The 18,109-nt window shown below is 35.8% G+C and overlaps 1 protein-coding gene and 1 long non-coding RNA gene across 3 annotated transcripts in view; both read right to left on the bottom strand.

Moving 5' to 3' along the window:
- Positions 1–362: 362 nt before the first annotated feature.
- Positions 363–3,743, bottom strand: LOC120606138 (uncharacterized). The gene is made up of 2 exons (XR_005653834.1): positions 1,698–3,743; positions 363–1,259 (listed from the first exon to the last, which is right to left on the bottom strand). It is a non-coding gene; the product is annotated as an uncharacterized LOC120606138 (long non-coding RNA).
- A 2,448-nt stretch (positions 3,744–6,191) lies between these two features.
- Positions 6,192–18,109, bottom strand: part of IFTAP (intraflagellar transport associated protein) — a 63,424-nt gene continuing 51,506 nt past the window's right edge. For both annotated transcript variants that reach the window (XM_039867276.1, XM_039867268.1), the window contains 2 exons: positions 14,020–14,165; positions 6,192–7,866 (listed from right to left, as the gene is read on the bottom strand). In XM_039867276.1, coding sequence (XP_039723210.1) covers positions 7,702–7,866; positions 14,020–14,165 — 311 coding nt within the window. In that variant the 3' untranslated portion in view covers positions 6,192–7,701. The remainder of the gene's footprint in view (positions 7,867–14,019; positions 14,166–18,109) is intronic.

Below are 18,109 nucleotides of genomic sequence, written 5' to 3'. Positions count from 1 at the left end.
ATTTTTTCCTTCTCCTAAATCTCATCTAAGATGATGCTGAACATGTGACAGACACTCAGTTGATACTTAGTATGTTCTTAATACTTACTATTTTGATTGATTATTGTTTAAGATGTAATGACTGTTGGATTTGGGGAAAATGAACATGTAAACACACTTTTCACAAAATGCATTCTCCCATTTTCATTTCTAATTCTGAACTATCGTGATGGCATTGGACCAGTTATTTATTTGATACATGGCATTTTAGGGCTTAATTTCAGCACAATGAGAAAAATCACTTTAGGTACCATCTGTGTAAAACTCTTTGTGACCCTTGCAAATTGAGGACAATAATACCTAAATAAAATATAATAGACTCATTCACACTGACAAATACAGAAAGCTTTATGTTAGTAAAGAAATTTTCCAGAAACACTATGACCAGCATTTTACAGTCTCTGACATGTAACGGACTTACATGTCCTTATTGTCTTCGAACACAGAAACATCTTAGGTCCAACACCCAAGCCCTCATCTGCAACTTTCATATATTCTTCTTTTTGTTTGTCTTAAATTCAAATCCCTTCTGCAGAGATCTGTGCACCTGCACACGAGCAGCCAGGTGTTCAGCTGTTTAAACAAAAAACAACCACCAGCATGCATCTATCTATGTTATACTTACACTCGGTGGACTGGGGGAAGCAGATACAGATGTTATAGGCAAAGCCCACAGGCCAGAACAATAAAAAGGAACAGAATTGAACAAAGATAAATGCTGAATGTTTTTTTCCCAGAGAAAGGTTAGCAAACTCAATTTCAGGAAAACAAAAAGGCAACACAGACTAATCTGTGGAACTTATTCGCATTTGGAAATAAGTTGGATTCACTGAAAAATAACAAATATATATACATACAAATATATATCATATATCTACATTCATCAGAAATCATTATGGTCAATGCATCAGGATGACAATAACAGGATGACATTATAACCAAAGCTTATAAAGAAAGGCATAAACTATTCTTCAGGAACTGAAGTCTCTTCAGGAACCAGCTGACTTGTATTCTCCAAAGCTTAGAAGTTTCAAATCTCTGCTAGTCCAAGACACTAAACTTTTTAAACCTAAAGGACTTAGAAAATCATTTTTGCAAATATATCTGATACTGTGGGTTTTTTTGTTGTTTGTGTGTGTGTGTGTGTGTGTGTGGTTTTTTTGTTTTTTTTTTAAGACTCAATCTGTAGATGACTCAAATATTTTCCAGGTTTTCCAATCCTTGTGGGGGAAAAAAAGAAAAGAAGATGAGACTAATTAGTGGGTTTTTTCTGCCTGGTTGTTAAACACCCTAATTACTTCAAGCACCATTACCACTACTTGCACATAAGCCATCCTTTGAAAATACTTTTCAATCTAAACTAAAATTGATGCTAATTTCTTCTGAGAATACAGCCAATATTAATACAATTTAGAGATTTATTGGATTTATTTTTTTAATCTTAAGGGGGATGTCAGTATTCTAAGTGCATACAAAGGAGATAATCTACTACCATTTGAAATGGAACCAACAACTAAAAATTTCAGAAAGACTGCACATTTTTTACAGAATGGAACGTGTTATAATTATATATCATGTACCATAACCTTTATTGCTGACTTGCTATTATTTTGATACTACAATATTTTTCTATATTCCTTCATGTAAAATTTACTTACATTAGAATTATATTATTGGGTCTTTTTTCTCTCCTGCTTTGGTACTGGATAGAATTGCTTTTTTTCTGATTATTATCTTGATAAATCAACATCTGGTACAGCTCGTGCAGACATTTTGCATTATTTTCTTTACCATAAATTCAATGGGTTAATAAATCATGACATTGTTTCTATAATAAACTGTAACAAAGAAACCAGACACTAGATAAATATTAATCGAACAAATCTTAATGTGATCCATTTTAGTGGCACTCAACCTGAGTTGTGTAAGTAAATTCGGTCAGTGATGAGAACCATAATGTGCAAAAGGCAGCACTTACTAAATTTGTAAGAATGAATGAGGTTTAGTGCTCGCCCTCAGGGTTGGGAAGAAAACATGTACACGAATAACTATGATACAAGGCAGAATATGATCAATACCAATAGCGTTACAAAACAATATCAAGGTTCTGGGGAAGATGAAAAATTACACCTCGTTGGGAGAATCAGAAAAGCTTCACGAGGGAGGTGACCCCAGTAGTACATCTTCAAGGATTCACTGGGCAGAAATGAAAGGTGATCATCCAGAAAGAAAGAACAATAAGAAGAAAAGCTTGAAGGTGGAAGGCAGCACTCAGAAGGCATGTGTAGTCAGTTGTGTCTGTACTGTGGAAATACATAGAGCCTTGAATGCTAAACTGAGACGTTTTTAAAAATTTAATAGACAATGAGCAACTAGTGGTAGTTTTGAAACAAGATGGGCAACATGAAGATTAATATGAAATCCATGTGTAAAACGAGCAAGAAATGAAAGAATAAAGACATTCAGAGACTAATTGGGAAGTAAGAAGGCTCCCAGGAGGAGATAAGTAAAAAATGAAGGTTTGAATAATGGCAAAGGGGATATAGGGAAGAAATTGAAATCAAAAGGTAGTACAGAGGAAAAAATAACTGGCTTCGCCAACCACCGTGGTGCCATAAACAGGAACGGGAACAACAGGGAAAGAAGAAGGATGTGCTTTTGAGGATGGAGCACCTAACATATGAATGCTTTGTACATAACAAAGGCAACCCAGCCAGAGACCCACCATCCTCACGTATCGCTTTCCTCTCTCAGGGTCAGGGGTTCTAGAACTCACCTAGCCATCACGTGGTCATTTCTGAGGCTTTCTACAACATGATAGAATATATGAGAACCTCCTGACATCTCACTCCTTATTCTACTGCTCATTCATTCAACACAGTAAATTCGAGTGCTTACCATCAAGAGACACTACGCTTAACATACTCGAGGAGAAGACACTCTCCTCACCTTTATGGTTCTAATAGTCTTGCCCTGATGCCACTCTGGCAGAGAAGGACATGTTTTCTTGGTGCTTGTCTTTTTTCATTTTGTTTTTTCATGGAAATGGCTTTACTGTTTTGTGGATTTGAAAAAAGTGTAAAATTTGGAAAAGAAAATACACACATTTAAATAAAAGATGTGGAAGTAAAGTTGGGGAAAATCTCAGGAAAGAAAGCAAAAAAAGAGAAACACAGGAGAGAAGAGAGTACGAAAATATTAAGTAGCACTCTCAGAAGGTCAACGTCTAAAAAGTGGACATTCTCAAAAGAAAGAAAAGAGAAAATGAAGGAAGAAAATCATCAAAAAAATAATTTAAGGCAATTTCCTAGAATTGAAGGACACAGCTTTCCAGACTAAATGACTCCTGAGCACCCAATGCAAAAGATGAAAATAGACCTATGCCAACACATATATCATACATTTTCAGAATAGTAGAGATAATGAGAGCATTTAAACTTCCAGAGAGAAAGCGATACAAAAGCCCTTCACACCCTCCAGTGGTACCTTCCCCCAATACAATAGAGCCCAGCCCCATTTCTACCCATCTCCCCTCAAATGTAAGTCAGATTGTGTCCCTCTTCTGTTTAAAACCGTCTTGTGGCTTACGAGGCTCTCAAAAATATATAAAGATAAAGAACACAGGGATATTAGGCTTTAAGACAGCCTTTAAAGCTCAATGACTCTTACGAGCATTTTTGAATGGATAGATAAAGGATTCTGCTTTACAGAGAGCTACCAAAATGGAATTTTTCTTCTTCCTGCCTCACTCTTCAGGTCTTGTGTTCTCTTCACTTTCCAGTTTTGTTTTAGTCATCATTCTACACTTTTCAATGTAGAATGTTGGCAAGACCAGTATTTATGTCACATAAATTGCTCCTGAATAGGATTTTTAATGTGAGAAGTCATAACGAGGTTTCAAAAGAGCAAATGAGAAATGGGTACAGTTCCCATGAGAATCAAGATTCTCTCAATTCTCCATGGAGTTATGGTGAGGAAAAGAAGGCACGTGTTGAACATAGAACAGTTCTACCTGATCAAACTAGGCTTCCCAAATTTGCATTGACCATCGGATTATCATGAGTCTATAAAGTAAGAACTAATATATGCCTTGATTAACATAAAAAGTGCAGAATATATTTCCAACCGAACTGAATTGATGAAATGGACCCCTAGGTTCTTCAAACTAATAAGCTGATACTTTTAGGTTTAATTCATTCAGTAAATATTTATTAAACACTCACTTTATTCCAGGCATTTTATTCAGGTGTTGGGGACACAGCAATGAAATGCATGCCCCCTTGCAGCTTACTTTCTAATGGCAGAGTCAGATAATAAATAAGACAAGGTAGAGTTATGGGATGCACAGTGACTGGGGTGAAAGTTCATGAAAAATGGATTACTTTAGATAGATGGTCAGAGAGACACTCTCGGGAGATATTTTTCACTTGAGACCTGAATAATAAGATTTAGCCACCAAAGGAACAGGAAAGGACAGGCACAAAAAAAGGACAAGGGTAAGGGCGCCGAGATAGAAAGGAGGTGAAGTGTCTGAAAAATGAAAATGAATAAAAACGGGTCATAGTATAATAAAAGATGAGGAAGAACGTACAAGATGAGATTGGGGAAGTAAGAAGGGGCCATGTTATGTAAGCATTGGATAGGCCATGGGAAGCAGTATGGATTTCTCTTCTTCATATGGAGAAGTGGTTTTCTGGAAAATTCTCAATAATATTGTTTCTTTCATATCATTTTCCATGCTCCTGTATTCATTTCCCATCAAATTCCAAGAAACAAGCAAATGCAACGAAAACGTTTTCTTTGTCTTATTCATAATTTCATTCGACCATATTGTCACCTAGTAAATAAAGAAATTTTTTTAAAATAAGGATATAGTTCTATCTCATTCATGGGGAACAACAACAAAAAAAAGCATTCTTAATGAACGAATCAAAGAAATTCAATATCATGTCTAAATAGTTTTCCTTCTTGCACTACTCCATGTAACATGGATCCCGAAAGAATAAAATTGCTCGGTGTGCCACCACCCTAAACAAGCAGGGACTGGTGTGGCAGGCTTGAAATCTCTATTCAAGCTAGTTACTGTAGCAAACTGCCTCATTATTTCAAGGTACTTTTAAAATTTTCATGTTCTTCCCTCCTGTTTTGTTGTATATATGCAGGAGTTTCTCCTTACCTTCTACTCTTTATTAATCTTACCTCTGATAGTGTAAGCATCATCCAGCAATAGAAGCACAGGCTTCTTCTAAAGGTGCTTGGTTAGGGTTTACCAGCCTACATAAAACAAACCATTTACTTCGATTCAAGGGATCCATAAAGCGGAGAGTCATGGAGGAGTGTTTGCTAGCTCGGGCAAGAGTAACAGTACACAATTGAGACAAAACTATTTCATCCGAAGACTTTAAGGGATCTATTTTCTGGTGTCACCTTTTCTGTAATACACAGCTGCCCCGAATAATGCAAGAATCAAAACTTGCCACAAGGACTGAAACCAAAATACCAACTCTACAGCTCTGCAGGAACATTCACCTGCCATCTCCACTGCGAAGTTAATGAAATGTTATTAAACTGTCATTCTTTTTAAACACTTAATAAGATGGGTTTGTTTCTTCTGGTAGAAAACTAAGTCCATAAAATTAAGATGTCTTAAAAATGATAAAGTATTTTCTTTGTTTAAAATAGCATATATGTTGAGTCAAAAGAGAGTCTCTGATCCTGTGAACAATTATATCACAATATGGGTATCTCAAGTCAGTGTGTTTATAGGATGCATGCTAAAATCTTAACCTCACAATTGCTCTTTCATCCCCACTTTGCGTCGATCAACAATTCTTGCTGGTTCTACCTCCAAATCTCTAACCAAATCCATGCCCTCCATTCCACCTTACGCTGCCTTAATTCAGGCTCTTATCATCTCCCAGACAAACTATTCTAAAGAGCCTCCAATCAAAACTCCTACTGATTCTTCCTGACTGAGCTCAAATGCCACCTCCTCTTTGAAGACTCCCCAGCTCTCCAAGGCATGATTAAATCACTTTGCCCAGTAGCTCTTGGTACACATCACTCTCATAAAACAGATTATCCTCTACTCCGGTGCTGCAAGTAAAAATCTGCAAGCCGCAGGTGTAATTTTAAATGTTCCAATAGCCTCATTAAAAAGGTAAAAAGAAATTAGTGAATTTTAATAACAATTGACTTAACCAGGTGTATCTAAAATATTATTATTTCAACATGTAATCAATACAAAAACTATAACAAGATAGTCTACATTATTTCATGTTAGTCCTTTGATATCCAGTGTGTATTTTATATTTATAGCATATTTAAAATTTAGACACTAAGTTGTCATAAAAAAATTGATCTGTATTTAGATGTCATGAAATTTACAATTGAAGGAAATTCACATATCAATTGTTTCAAATGTTCTAAAATTTTGTTATAACTGCATCAAATATCAATTTTTTATGTTAAAGTAAAATTAACATTTAAAAATCAGTTCCTCTCTCATACTAGGTACATTTCAAGTACTCAATAGCCATATGCAACTAGTAGCTATGACATTGAACAGTGCAGCTCTACCATAATTATTTGTATATACATCTGCCTTCCCCATTAAATCAGACCATATCTAATTCAATTGGATCCTCTCCATTGCTAGCATACACTTGATGCATAAATGGTGTTTTATGAAAATTTGTTGACTAAATAAAAATATATATGAAAATTACTTGACTCTATCTCAACATTAAATCAAAAGTATTCTTTTATAAGGTATATAAATGGCATTTTTTATGAACACATACACACACACACATACATGCACACACAAAGCCCTCTATGAATACTAATTAAGACTAAGTACATTTGATGTTACTGATTCCTTTAGAAATGAAATATTTCATACATACTATTCCCCCTTCTTCCGTGACTTCACCCCTCTATTCTTCCCTTAACGCATTTATGGGTACTCTATACAATTAGCACTTCGTGATATGTTTGTACATTCTCTAGTTGTTTTCTCTATCTCTTGCTTTCTCAAATTGTATTTTAAGCTTTGGCAGAGAGAGATCATTCCTTGTACTTTGAAACTATCATCAGACATGGCTTAATGGCAATAACAAAGTACAAGAATTTAATATATGACATATAATCAATTCTCAGGTGCCTTCTTTTTCAGTGAAGCCTTTCCCAATCGATCCTAGAAGCCCGGCGTCTCAGCACTCATATTCATGCCACTAAATGTGAATAGCTGGGACCAGTGACCTCTCTACATAATCAATTCTTCTCGATGAGCTACAATGTCTTTTGCATATGCAATTGTCCTTCACCCCCAAGGAGGTGGGATGATGTTTGCAATCTCTGTTACAATATCCTATGTTACCTAGTTGCAGTGCTCTCATCAAAATGGACCCTTCCATAGGTGTTGTTTCCTGTCCCCGCTTGCCGCATCCATTGGGATGTAGCAATAACATGATGGAGGGGAACTCTGTAACAGTAGAGATCTCTGTGGTCTTGCGAATCGCATCTCCCTACAGACAAATAACTCTGATAAATCAATGCACACATAAATTTCCACAAAGGAGATTATAGTAGGTTTATCTTCTATCCTAATGATGCTTGAATAAGAACAAAATAAAAATAAACACAAAGTGTCTTGATGAATCAGCCACCGGGTTCCTCCAAGTCTCTGTTGGTGTTCTCTCTCTTTTGTTTGGACAGTTCTGTGATGGCATCCATCTCTGCAGGTGTGAACTTGGGTGTTAGCATCACAGTGTCATAATCAAATTCTTCATCAAGTAAGAAGGGCTGAACTTCATCTCTGAGTATCTATAAAAAGTAACAAAGGAAGAAAATCATATACAATCACTGTAAATGAAGATAGAGTTGAAAATATAAACTCTCTATTAATATTTAATTAAACTTTTTTTAGACTTCAGCATTCTCAGCTGATTAAGCTGTTTTTAAGTAAAGGAATAAATTCAATTATTCAATTTGACCTAATTTAAGCCTCTTAACATGCCCCATTTGTACCATCCTGCATCTGAATGAGTATCATTAACTAATTCCACCCATGGCAAGAATCAGAAAGTCTCTTTTGCACACTTTCATTACAATTTTTCCACTTGTTATTGTTAGGGCTAGAGGCATATGGAAAAACTAAGAGTTATATTAAAATGTGAGAAAATACATCTTCAGATTTTGATCAACCTTAAATACATTTTCACCATTTACTAAAAAAGACATATCGATAAAACATAATATTCAAAGATAATAATAATCTACACTTAATATACTTACTTCTTCAAACATTACCTATAATTCCTAGGCCAATAATAGGAGAGTAAACACACATGGTATCACAGTAAATTAAAAAGTCCAGGATACCTTTTGCCTATCAAGAATTTTTAAAATATTACAGAATTTATTTACAAGTCAAAGTATCTACAAAGAGATGTTAATAATTTTGTATTTATTTATTCATAATCCGTGAGTTTTAAAGATTTTTCTAAAGAAAGGTAGATAGGAAAGCATATTTTCTAATAAACAAGAAGAGAATGCCTTAAATCTCATTGTATCACCCCTTAAAAAGCCCCTCCAAAAGCAAATGGTGTGTGATACAATGAAATCATCCAGCACCTCTATAATATGTATGGTGATGCTGAAATAATTGAAAACTGTGGTTTATGCAAGATTGAAAAAAATGCCCTAAAACTATAATCTGCTTTAAATATTCTTACATGGAATATGATCTCATTGAGTGGCTTTTACAATGTTCTCGAAAGTGGAGCAGATAGCTCAGAAACTATGTGCTGTTATTAAACGTGAAAAAAAAGAGAGAAAGAAAACCACAACCATAAAAAGTAGATAACTCCTGTCTGTTCAGCAAATTGCATCTTATAGTTAGGTGTGCGATGTTAATAATATAGCAAACGCCCAACCATCTATCATCTTTTCTTAGTAAAACCAGCAAGAGAACAAATTTCAGGGACTTGTTTATTTTTTCTTTGTTAGAAAGTGTCTGCATGCTTTCCTGACAAAGATAATGATGCAGCTGCCACTGAGTGAGTTCCCTCCACATGCCAGTCCCAGTACTAGGAGCCATGTGAGCATTCGCTGTAATCTTCAAACAACCCATCTTATGAAATGCTGAAAGATTAAATAACTCTCCCAAGATCACACAATTAGTATGGGAGAGAAGCAAGATTTGAATCCAGAGTATGCTGCTTCGGATAAAGCCTTCACCTATTCTATAAAAGCACGAGCAAAAATCAACCCTGAAAGTTTGAACTAAGCCAAGTCGTAGCTCTTTGGGAGAAAAGATTTTTTTCTAAATAAGATAAATAAATCCCATAGTTCATCATCTAAAAAAAAAAAAATTGCTCAAACCTCCACATAATACCATGACTGTCTATTAAAAAGCGCCTGTACACAGGAAGCAAATCAGTCTGCAGAGTGATCCATTTTGGTCACTTTCTGAGATTAAATTTATCATTGTCACAAAGTGACAGTGGGGTAATATTGCTAAGACCAGCTCAAATAAAGAAACACATACACAGTGACACAGCATATTCATTTCCTGAATATAAGTGTCCTTGCCATCTCCAGTTCTACTCAGCACTGAGGCTTGCAGGCCCAGCCACAGTGCCAGCCTGAGCCACTCCTCACGGTTCCTGGCAGAGGGTGAGGAGGGACCCATCTTCACAAGTGCAGTCAGGCTGATGGGATTCCTGCTGGCTTTTCTGGCCTGGTTAAAGGAGTGGCATGTCCACCAAGTTTCAGGCTGCCTGTACCCAAGTGTGCCCATTGTAGTGGAGCTTTGAACCCCGCCCCAATGCCTCTAAAACCTGCCCAGACTTTTCTAACCACTCTGACCAGAGGAACTCACTTTGCTTTCTGGAAGAGGTGATATCTAAGCAAAATCTTAAAGAGTAATATTAGTTAACAAGGTTGAGGAAGAAGAGCTTTGCAGATAAGGGGAGTTCTCATGAGCAGGCCAAGGAAAGAAGACACAGATTTTTGCATGTGTGGATCTGCAGGTAGTTCCTTGTTATCAGAGCAGAAGGTGTAAGGTACGCAGTGACAAGAGATGAAGATGGTGTCAGATCATGACAGGTCTTGTATTCCGTGTATCCTACAGATGATGAAAAGTCACTGAAAGATTTTTCGAAAGCAGGGTAGATACCTGGTGACCTATGCATTTCAGATGAATTCTTTCATTCAGATTTTAACTGAGCACTTACAATGAGACGTGTGCTGGAGACATAGGTGTGTACAAAACAGAAAGGTCCTTTGCTCTCTTAGAGATTACATCTAGATAGGTCACTTTGAAGATTAAATGAAGGGTAGATTTGGAGCTGAGGAGACCAGTCAGGAGCCTGCTGAAACAGTCCAGGCAAGAGATAATAAGAACAAGGCACTGGTAGCAGAGATTTGAAAATAGCTGAAAGTAAAATTAGTGACTGATTCAGATCTAAAAAGGGAAAACTTGAAGGTTCCTAACGGAACCCAGATAAAGATATCAACAGGCAACTGAATACACAAACCCGAAACTCTGAAAAAAAGTCCGAGGCTAGAGATGCAGATTTAGAAACATAAGCATAAAAGGTAGTAACTTACAGATGAAAATGCATCCAAGTATGTAGGTTTAGCGTGGAATCCTAAAGAACGCCAACTCATAGCGGTGGATGGAGGGAAAACCCCCAAAGGAGGCAGGGAAAAAATAATCAGAGAAATACGCAGAGAAGCTGAGGAGGGCAGTGAAGTGGAGAACCAATGAACTATGGGTGTCAGGGAAGATCGAAGGTGAAAAACACACTAGAGAGATCCATTAGAATAAAGACTGAAAAGTGTCCACTGGGATTGGCGCATATGAAGTAACTGGTGCCTTTATTCTGAATACTCCCAGACAGGTGATTGGAACCAAGGACATTCTGCAGTATATTGAATGAGGAATGAGGGAAGGAAAAAGAGTCAACCAGTAGAGGCGAGTGTAATGGTTTCTGAAGTCTAGATGAAAAGAGAGGAAAAAGAATAAACAGTAGCTAAAGAAGGGTCCAAGGTAAAGGGAAGGTTGTGTTTTGTTTTGCTTTGTTTCATTATGTTAAGGATCGGGGAGACCTGAACATGTTTACATGTTAAGGGGAATGAAGCAATTGAGAAAAAAAAAGAGAATGACTTTATGTTATTATACCAGAAAGTCACTTCCAGTAGGTGGTCAGAGCTTTTTCGTTTATTTATTTGTTCATTCAATATGTATTGTATGTCTACTATATGCACAGTGCTGAACTCGACACTAATTCTGACGTTTTTGCATTTTAATTTAGATAAGCTTATGAAAATACATGTAAGTGAATTTACAGTCTTCCAAGATAAGAGGCACATATGTAATTCAAATGAAACTAGGTGTTCACTGCAATTCAGAAGACATCACAGTGATCTTTGAAATGACAGTTTTCAAAATATAGTAAAGTTGCAATTCTATTTATGTATTTCAGCTGTTAGCTACTATGGCACATTTTGGGAATTCTCTTCTTTCAAGTTAGGTTCATTTTAGGGTCCTAAGCTAAAAGACTCCAAGGTTTTTAAATTACAAACTCAAATTCAGATTTATTTCAAAGAGAAGAATTTGTGCAATGGAACACCAAATCCCCCGCTATTAAACAGAAAACAACTGTGAATTAAATTATTAACTTGTTATTTTTGCCTAAGGAGCTGAGAGAAATATGTGGATTTCAGGTGTCTAATTTCAAATCTAATTGAAATCTTTTTGTCGCCTCTTGGGGAATAGAATTTGTACACGATTAGGAAACTGCTGGTTTCCTTAAAATTGCTCATGTGGCTTAATCTAAGAGAGACTGTTACAGGAGGAATCATTTTCATTCATAGTACCACACGAGCAAATTAAAGAAAACAGAACTAATGCTCAAATCAATAACAGCAGCATTTAGCTATAGGTTATCTTACAAAGTAACATAGTAAATAAACTTTTACAGCTGAAAAAATTTGAAGTCCCATTATGAATTGGAAAAACAGGAGATCTCCCATTAAAATACCACAGACGTTTCTTCTATGACCTTTCTATGGACTGGGAGGAACTCACGATTTTTCATCTTCATAATGTGAGTTCATTTTGCTCTACATAGCTGTTCAAAACTTCTGAAATTCATCAAAATAGATTAACTAAGGCAAGAACTTATTCGCAATGGAAAGTGAAAGGTTCTTGGAAAACGTCTGACTCTAAGGGGGGAATGCATATGTATAAAAACAGTGATAAATTATTTTTAAAAAATTAAATTGATTCAATCCATAGGAAGTTATGGATTTTTTATTAGGCAATTAAAAGAAGTCAGGACATCTAGGATACATTTTCATCTTTTGAGACTGAAGTCTCGGAAAGCAACTATCTCTAGCCTTGGAGGACGTATTTACCGGAAATTGATGATTATGTTCTTTTACTGGTATTGGAGACTTTAAAATAAGATTAATACTATTAAACCAAGGCAGAGTTGGTATAGTGTTATGGTTCTAGACAGTTCTGGACAGTTTCTCTAACAAATTGTGGTTAAAAATAAAAATCCCAATCAAGATATTATTCTAGATATTCAAAAAAAAAAACACACAGAAGTTTTTCATCAGTCTCATGAGTTTGCTAACACAAAAATTCTTTATCTCATTTTGATTCCAACATTTAAAAATGTTTACATTTCCTGGGAAGAAATTTAAATTGCTTTTAAAGATACAATCACATGCAGGGTATAATTGCATTTTACTAGCTATTTGATAGATTCCAGAAATCAATTATTTTTTAACCCATCAACTAAAACCATTTTATAAAACTTCTATAATGGCACTATACAGTAACCTGTATGGTCACAACTGAAGTCAAGAATATAAACAAGTCTTTAAAGAAAACTGATTCCTGATATAAATAACCTTGCAATTTCAGTTTCTTATTACTCAACAAAAGCAATCCATTATTCCAAAAGCTCATTGAAAAGTGCTGTCCCTACCATTCTATTTGCTAACCAATTGAGGGGTTTAATATAAGCCTGCGAGCATCCTAGACATATGTTTGTGTTACCAGTGAACAAAGTTCTATAATAAAGGGGTATTTTTAAATTGAAGCGTGTGGATTATTTCTGGTTGAAAGACTGCTGCCCACATGCTCTCATCCCCTGCCCCTCCAGGTAGGATGATGACCTGACTTGGAACATGCACATGAGGACAATGTCTTAAGGCAGCGGTCCTCAAACGTTTTGGTACCAGGACTTGTGCTTCTATGAAAATCTAATGCCTGATGATCTGAGGTGGAGCTGAGGCAGTGATGCTAGCGCTGGGGAGAGGCTGCAAATACAGATGAAACTTTGCTGGCTCACCCAACACTCACGTCCAGTTGTGCGGCCCAGTTCCTAACAAGCCACTGACTGTCACTGGTACCGGTACCAGCCTGTGGCCCAGGGTTTGGGGACCCCTGCCCTAAAGGAGAGTGAAATTTTGGTGACCCCTTAAAAATCCTCCACAGAGTGTTCCATGAGAAAAATAAACTTCTATCTCCTCCAGCCACTGAATTATTGTTCATATTCTCTACCATAGCAACCTGGTCTTACTTTAACTAATATAAGATGTTTATAGGACCTCGGAAACAATAATAAAAAGAAAAAAGGCCAGTTCACACTAAGAGAGATAAAAAAAATATCATCCTTTCTATGGTGCAGTCCCCAGGTAGCACTGTCCTATAGCATAGTGTACATCATGAGACAAAAACAATTTCCATATAAAAACATAATTGCTCTTTGTGTTTAAAAAGAAATACACACATTATAGAGAGATGGCAGTGAGAGGGACCCAGTTAAGCAACTTTCTAAATTTTCCCAAATCTGAGAAAAATACAAAAGCACACAGGCAGAGCAGCATCTCTCTGAAAGGACGAGTTATAAAACCAAGGCAGTTCTGAGACAGATTAAATCCCCTGTGGAGTACCTCTTCCCTTTGTTTGTCTGCTTCTTTCATCGTGGGCCTCGGCTTTACTCTAGGGGTAGGAGGTTGGGCCATGGAAGGAATGTAAGAGGGAACACCGATGCTTACGTCCTGCTCCACTTCTCCGGGCAGCAGCGGCGGCAGCAAATCTGTTGGATACAAAATATATTTTTTTGATCCTTTCATCGAGTTCACATTGACCTAAATCATCTAAAAGCCTATAATAGTCAAAAGAATAAAGCAAATATGCTCAAGTAAAGTAGGTCCCTTTCACAATGCCTGTCCTCATTTGGGAGCTTGACTCAAGGGATTCCCCTTCCTATAAAGTAGAAGTCCTAGGTGCAGTTATTTTTATCTTATTGTTGCAATGTTACATTCCATCCAAAAGGTCTGCGAGAAATATTGTTCGGGAGTGCCTTGATCATGCCTCTCATCCTCCAACCCAATTTCTACTTCTATAGAAAAATAAGGCAAGATGATGCTATTTTTGCCTCATTTCCCCATATTTTCCTGAGGGATGAAGAGAAAGAAAATGGAGTGCTGATTTCAACCTGTAATGATCTGGCAATATTTCAAAAATACATATATTAAAAAACAATGACTCCAGAGGAAAAAACTTTAACTTTCAGAGAAAAACGAATTACTCTGTTATATTCAGAATACATGGTCTAATTTTCAACACTTGCAAACAACAACAATGTGTTTCTAGCTTGTTTAGCACAATTATAAAAATTCAATAATTTATCTTAGTTTTCTGATCGATCCATTATGAGTGGATGTCTTCCCTTACTTTTGCATGTGCGATGGAACATGGAAGCATCACAGACAACTGATGACCTCCCACAGCTTTCTTTAAGGAGGACAAAAAACAAATAGAAGCACAACAGTTTTCCTCCTCAGTCTAAGTTTTCAAAGGACCAGAGGGGCTGCTGGAGCCAGCCAATAACTTGCAGCTGGCTCAGGATGATGCTGCCTGCTACTCAATAAGGATCCTAATGAAGACACTTTGTTCTCAGTGGAAGTGATTAATTAACAACAGACATGCCTTGGCTGTTGCCAATGGCAGTATATCAGGAGATAATGGATCAGGTATAGACACTCAAAAACTGAAACATTTTTGGAATACAGTTCTCACCACTGCAGATATCACCTTCATGAAAAACATAATTACAAAATTCTTAAGACTCAATCCACAGAGAACATATACAGCCTAGAAACTGAACATGTGGGTAAGGGGATGGTGAAGAAGATAGTTCTGTGATTAATTACTGAAACCTTAAAATATGAACTAATTTACTAGCAGAAATAAAAACAATAATAATCAACTCTTATGAGCTGACTTTTATAGCATTAACTCAGCTAATCCTCCCAACAGCTCTATTATTTCCTGTTTTATAGGCAATGAGCTCTAAGCACTGGGAGTAAATAAGGTGCCACAGCTAGAAAGTGACAAAGTTGGGCAGTGTGTCTTCAGAGCCCACACTCTTAGCCCACGACGTCACATTATAAACTTCTTTTAAGTAAATATTTTCATTACATACATTATTTAAATCTATCAGATTATACATCCAAACTCAGGACCAAGAAATGTCACTATAATAGCACAGTAGCATGGTTAGTCAGTGTTAAGTGCACTTAAACATTTTATACCCAGAGAATATTTTTAAACTCAGTAAGGTCAGTGGAAACATTGGCTTTCTAATATATTCATGAGTTCAAAGCCAAACTCCCTCATCGAGCTCCCTGGTATAACTGCCTAGCACTGGTATAAGCCTTGTTTGGGGTCTGTGAACAACAAAGGCAAAAAGGGAAAGGTTCAAGCCTCTTAATGTAAAAACCGATATCTACCAGACCCATTGGCTGCCAGAGCAAACACCAGTTCAAGTGTGAGGTCAAAATCAATTCTGCTTTCAGAACTATTTAAAATCTGACTGACAACTTTCTACACTGAGGACGACTCTGCAATTCTTGTGCTAAACCTCCTCACCTTTCTAATATATTTCACAGAAGGTGGAATTTTCAACAAAAATTATTTCTTTTATAAAGATTCTATAGCCATGGGAACGATTCCTTCAAAACAATAAGACTAAGTATCCTCCAAACTTTCCTTGCCACGAGTTTCTTCGGTGTCAAAGCAAAATGTGCATCTATTGGTGCCTAATGCAGAATCTTATACACAGTAAATTCTCAGCAAATACTTGTAGATAGGAAATGAATTTCCTGCATCTCAACTTCAGGAAGCCTCAAGAGTCTACCTACTAATAGAATATCACAGATGATATAAAATATGTATAGTCCTTACCCTCAAAAACTAAACGTTGGTACAGGGATAAGATTTTTCACACATAAAATCAATCAAAGAATAATCAAAACGAAAACGAACAGCCTTAACTCTAAAAAGGACAAATTTATAAAAGAGTAAAATATACAAACAAGAATGGTCTGGTAGAACATGTTATGAAGAAAGCTACCTTATCCTTTCGCTATTTTATAATCAGGGGTGGGTTATTGATATATGAATATTCTCCCGGGGGGGAAATGATTGTATTCATTAATAGTGGGGAATGGAATTTCTGAAGTCTCTGTAAAACTTTCTAAAACTGAAATGCTTTAAGAAACTTAATCTGATCTTATTGATTGTTGTTTCTGTAACTACCCAAAGCCTTGTTTTCACCTTAACTAAATACCACCATCTTGGCTAATATACACTGTAGTCAAGGCAGCTCTCAAAAATGAATCCTGATGTTGGATGGCAAGACTGGTTAAAAACATTTCAGTCTCTTCTTTCTCAACTACATGATAAGAATTTCCAATATTTATAAAATATGTGTTCATGCCATTTGTCTTTCTGTATTTAGTCAATAATCAGCAAGTCAAAAGCTATAATCACATAATCAAATGCAACATTAAAAAGTAAGCAATCTGACATCTGATAATTTAGACAAGAATAATATTTAATCTGCCTGAAATATTTATAAAATTAACCAATCTGTTCCTTTGTTGTCATGTAGCGATGGCCAAAATATTTTGAAATTTTGGGCATTCTCCAAGACCAAAAAGGATATAGATAAGAAAGCTTTAGTAATCCCGGCCTCTTCTGCACATAGTTCCAGCTATAACAGTCTATCTCAGTGGTTCTTATTCTTAAAACTTTTTGAAGACCTCAAGGAACTTTTGTTTAAGGGAATAACATCTATCAATATTTACCATATTAGAAATTAAAACTGACAATTTTTCAAATATTTATTTATTAAATTCTTTAAAATACCATTTATATTAAAATAAATATTTTACTGAAAAATCTATTTTCCCAAAACAAAGGAGATAGTGAGAAGCATTGTTCTACATTTAATTTTTTTTTCTGTCTGCCTTAATCAAAGAAATCTGGATTCTATATTTACTTCTGCATTTAAGTTTTGGAATATGCTATTTCATTTGAAATAAATGAAGAAAATCTGGTCTTGCACAGATATGTAATAGGAATAAACAGGAGTACTTTAATAGTCTTTTTATAAAATTGTGGATATTCTTCTTTGATGCTACACTAGATCTTGACAAATGACATAGTTTTAAAAAAATAGTTTCAATGTGCAATCTGAAACCATTTCAGTGAATTTTTCATACTGTTATGTTAAAATCCATTGGTCTATCTTACATGTTAAATGAATCTTTCTCCTATGCATAACTTCATAACATCATAAATTGGTCATTTGGAAAATACCGATTCACTATTTTATACAGATCTTTCAAATGTTGACATATCTTATTTATAGTATAAAAATCACATTAGTTAACATCACCAATTTTATCAGAAAAGTCTTTAAATATTGGAGAGGTGTCAAGTTCAGACTACTGAATATAAGTTTTCAAAAATCTGTTTCTCACTTGATCCATTGCCACTTTTAGCACTGACAATGACTACTATCGGTTGTCTTGAAGAGACAGGCTCACTTCATTCATTTTTTGAGAGCTATAATTTGTCATTCTTCAAGCAAAAATGTCGATCCATGGAAGGAAGGAAGGAAGGAAGGAAGGAAGAAAGGAAGAAAAAAAGAAAGAAAGGAAGAAAGGAAGAAAAGGAAGAAAAGGAAGA

The sequence above is a fragment of the Pteropus medius genome, unplaced genomic scaffold (genome assembly GCF_902729225.1).
Source record: "Pteropus medius unplaced genomic scaffold, Ma_sr-lr_union100, whole genome shotgun sequence".
In the NCBI taxonomy this organism is placed as follows: Eukaryota; Metazoa; Chordata; class Mammalia; order Chiroptera; family Pteropodidae; genus Pteropus; species Pteropus medius.
This window is presented reverse-complemented; position numbering and strand designations above follow the sequence as displayed.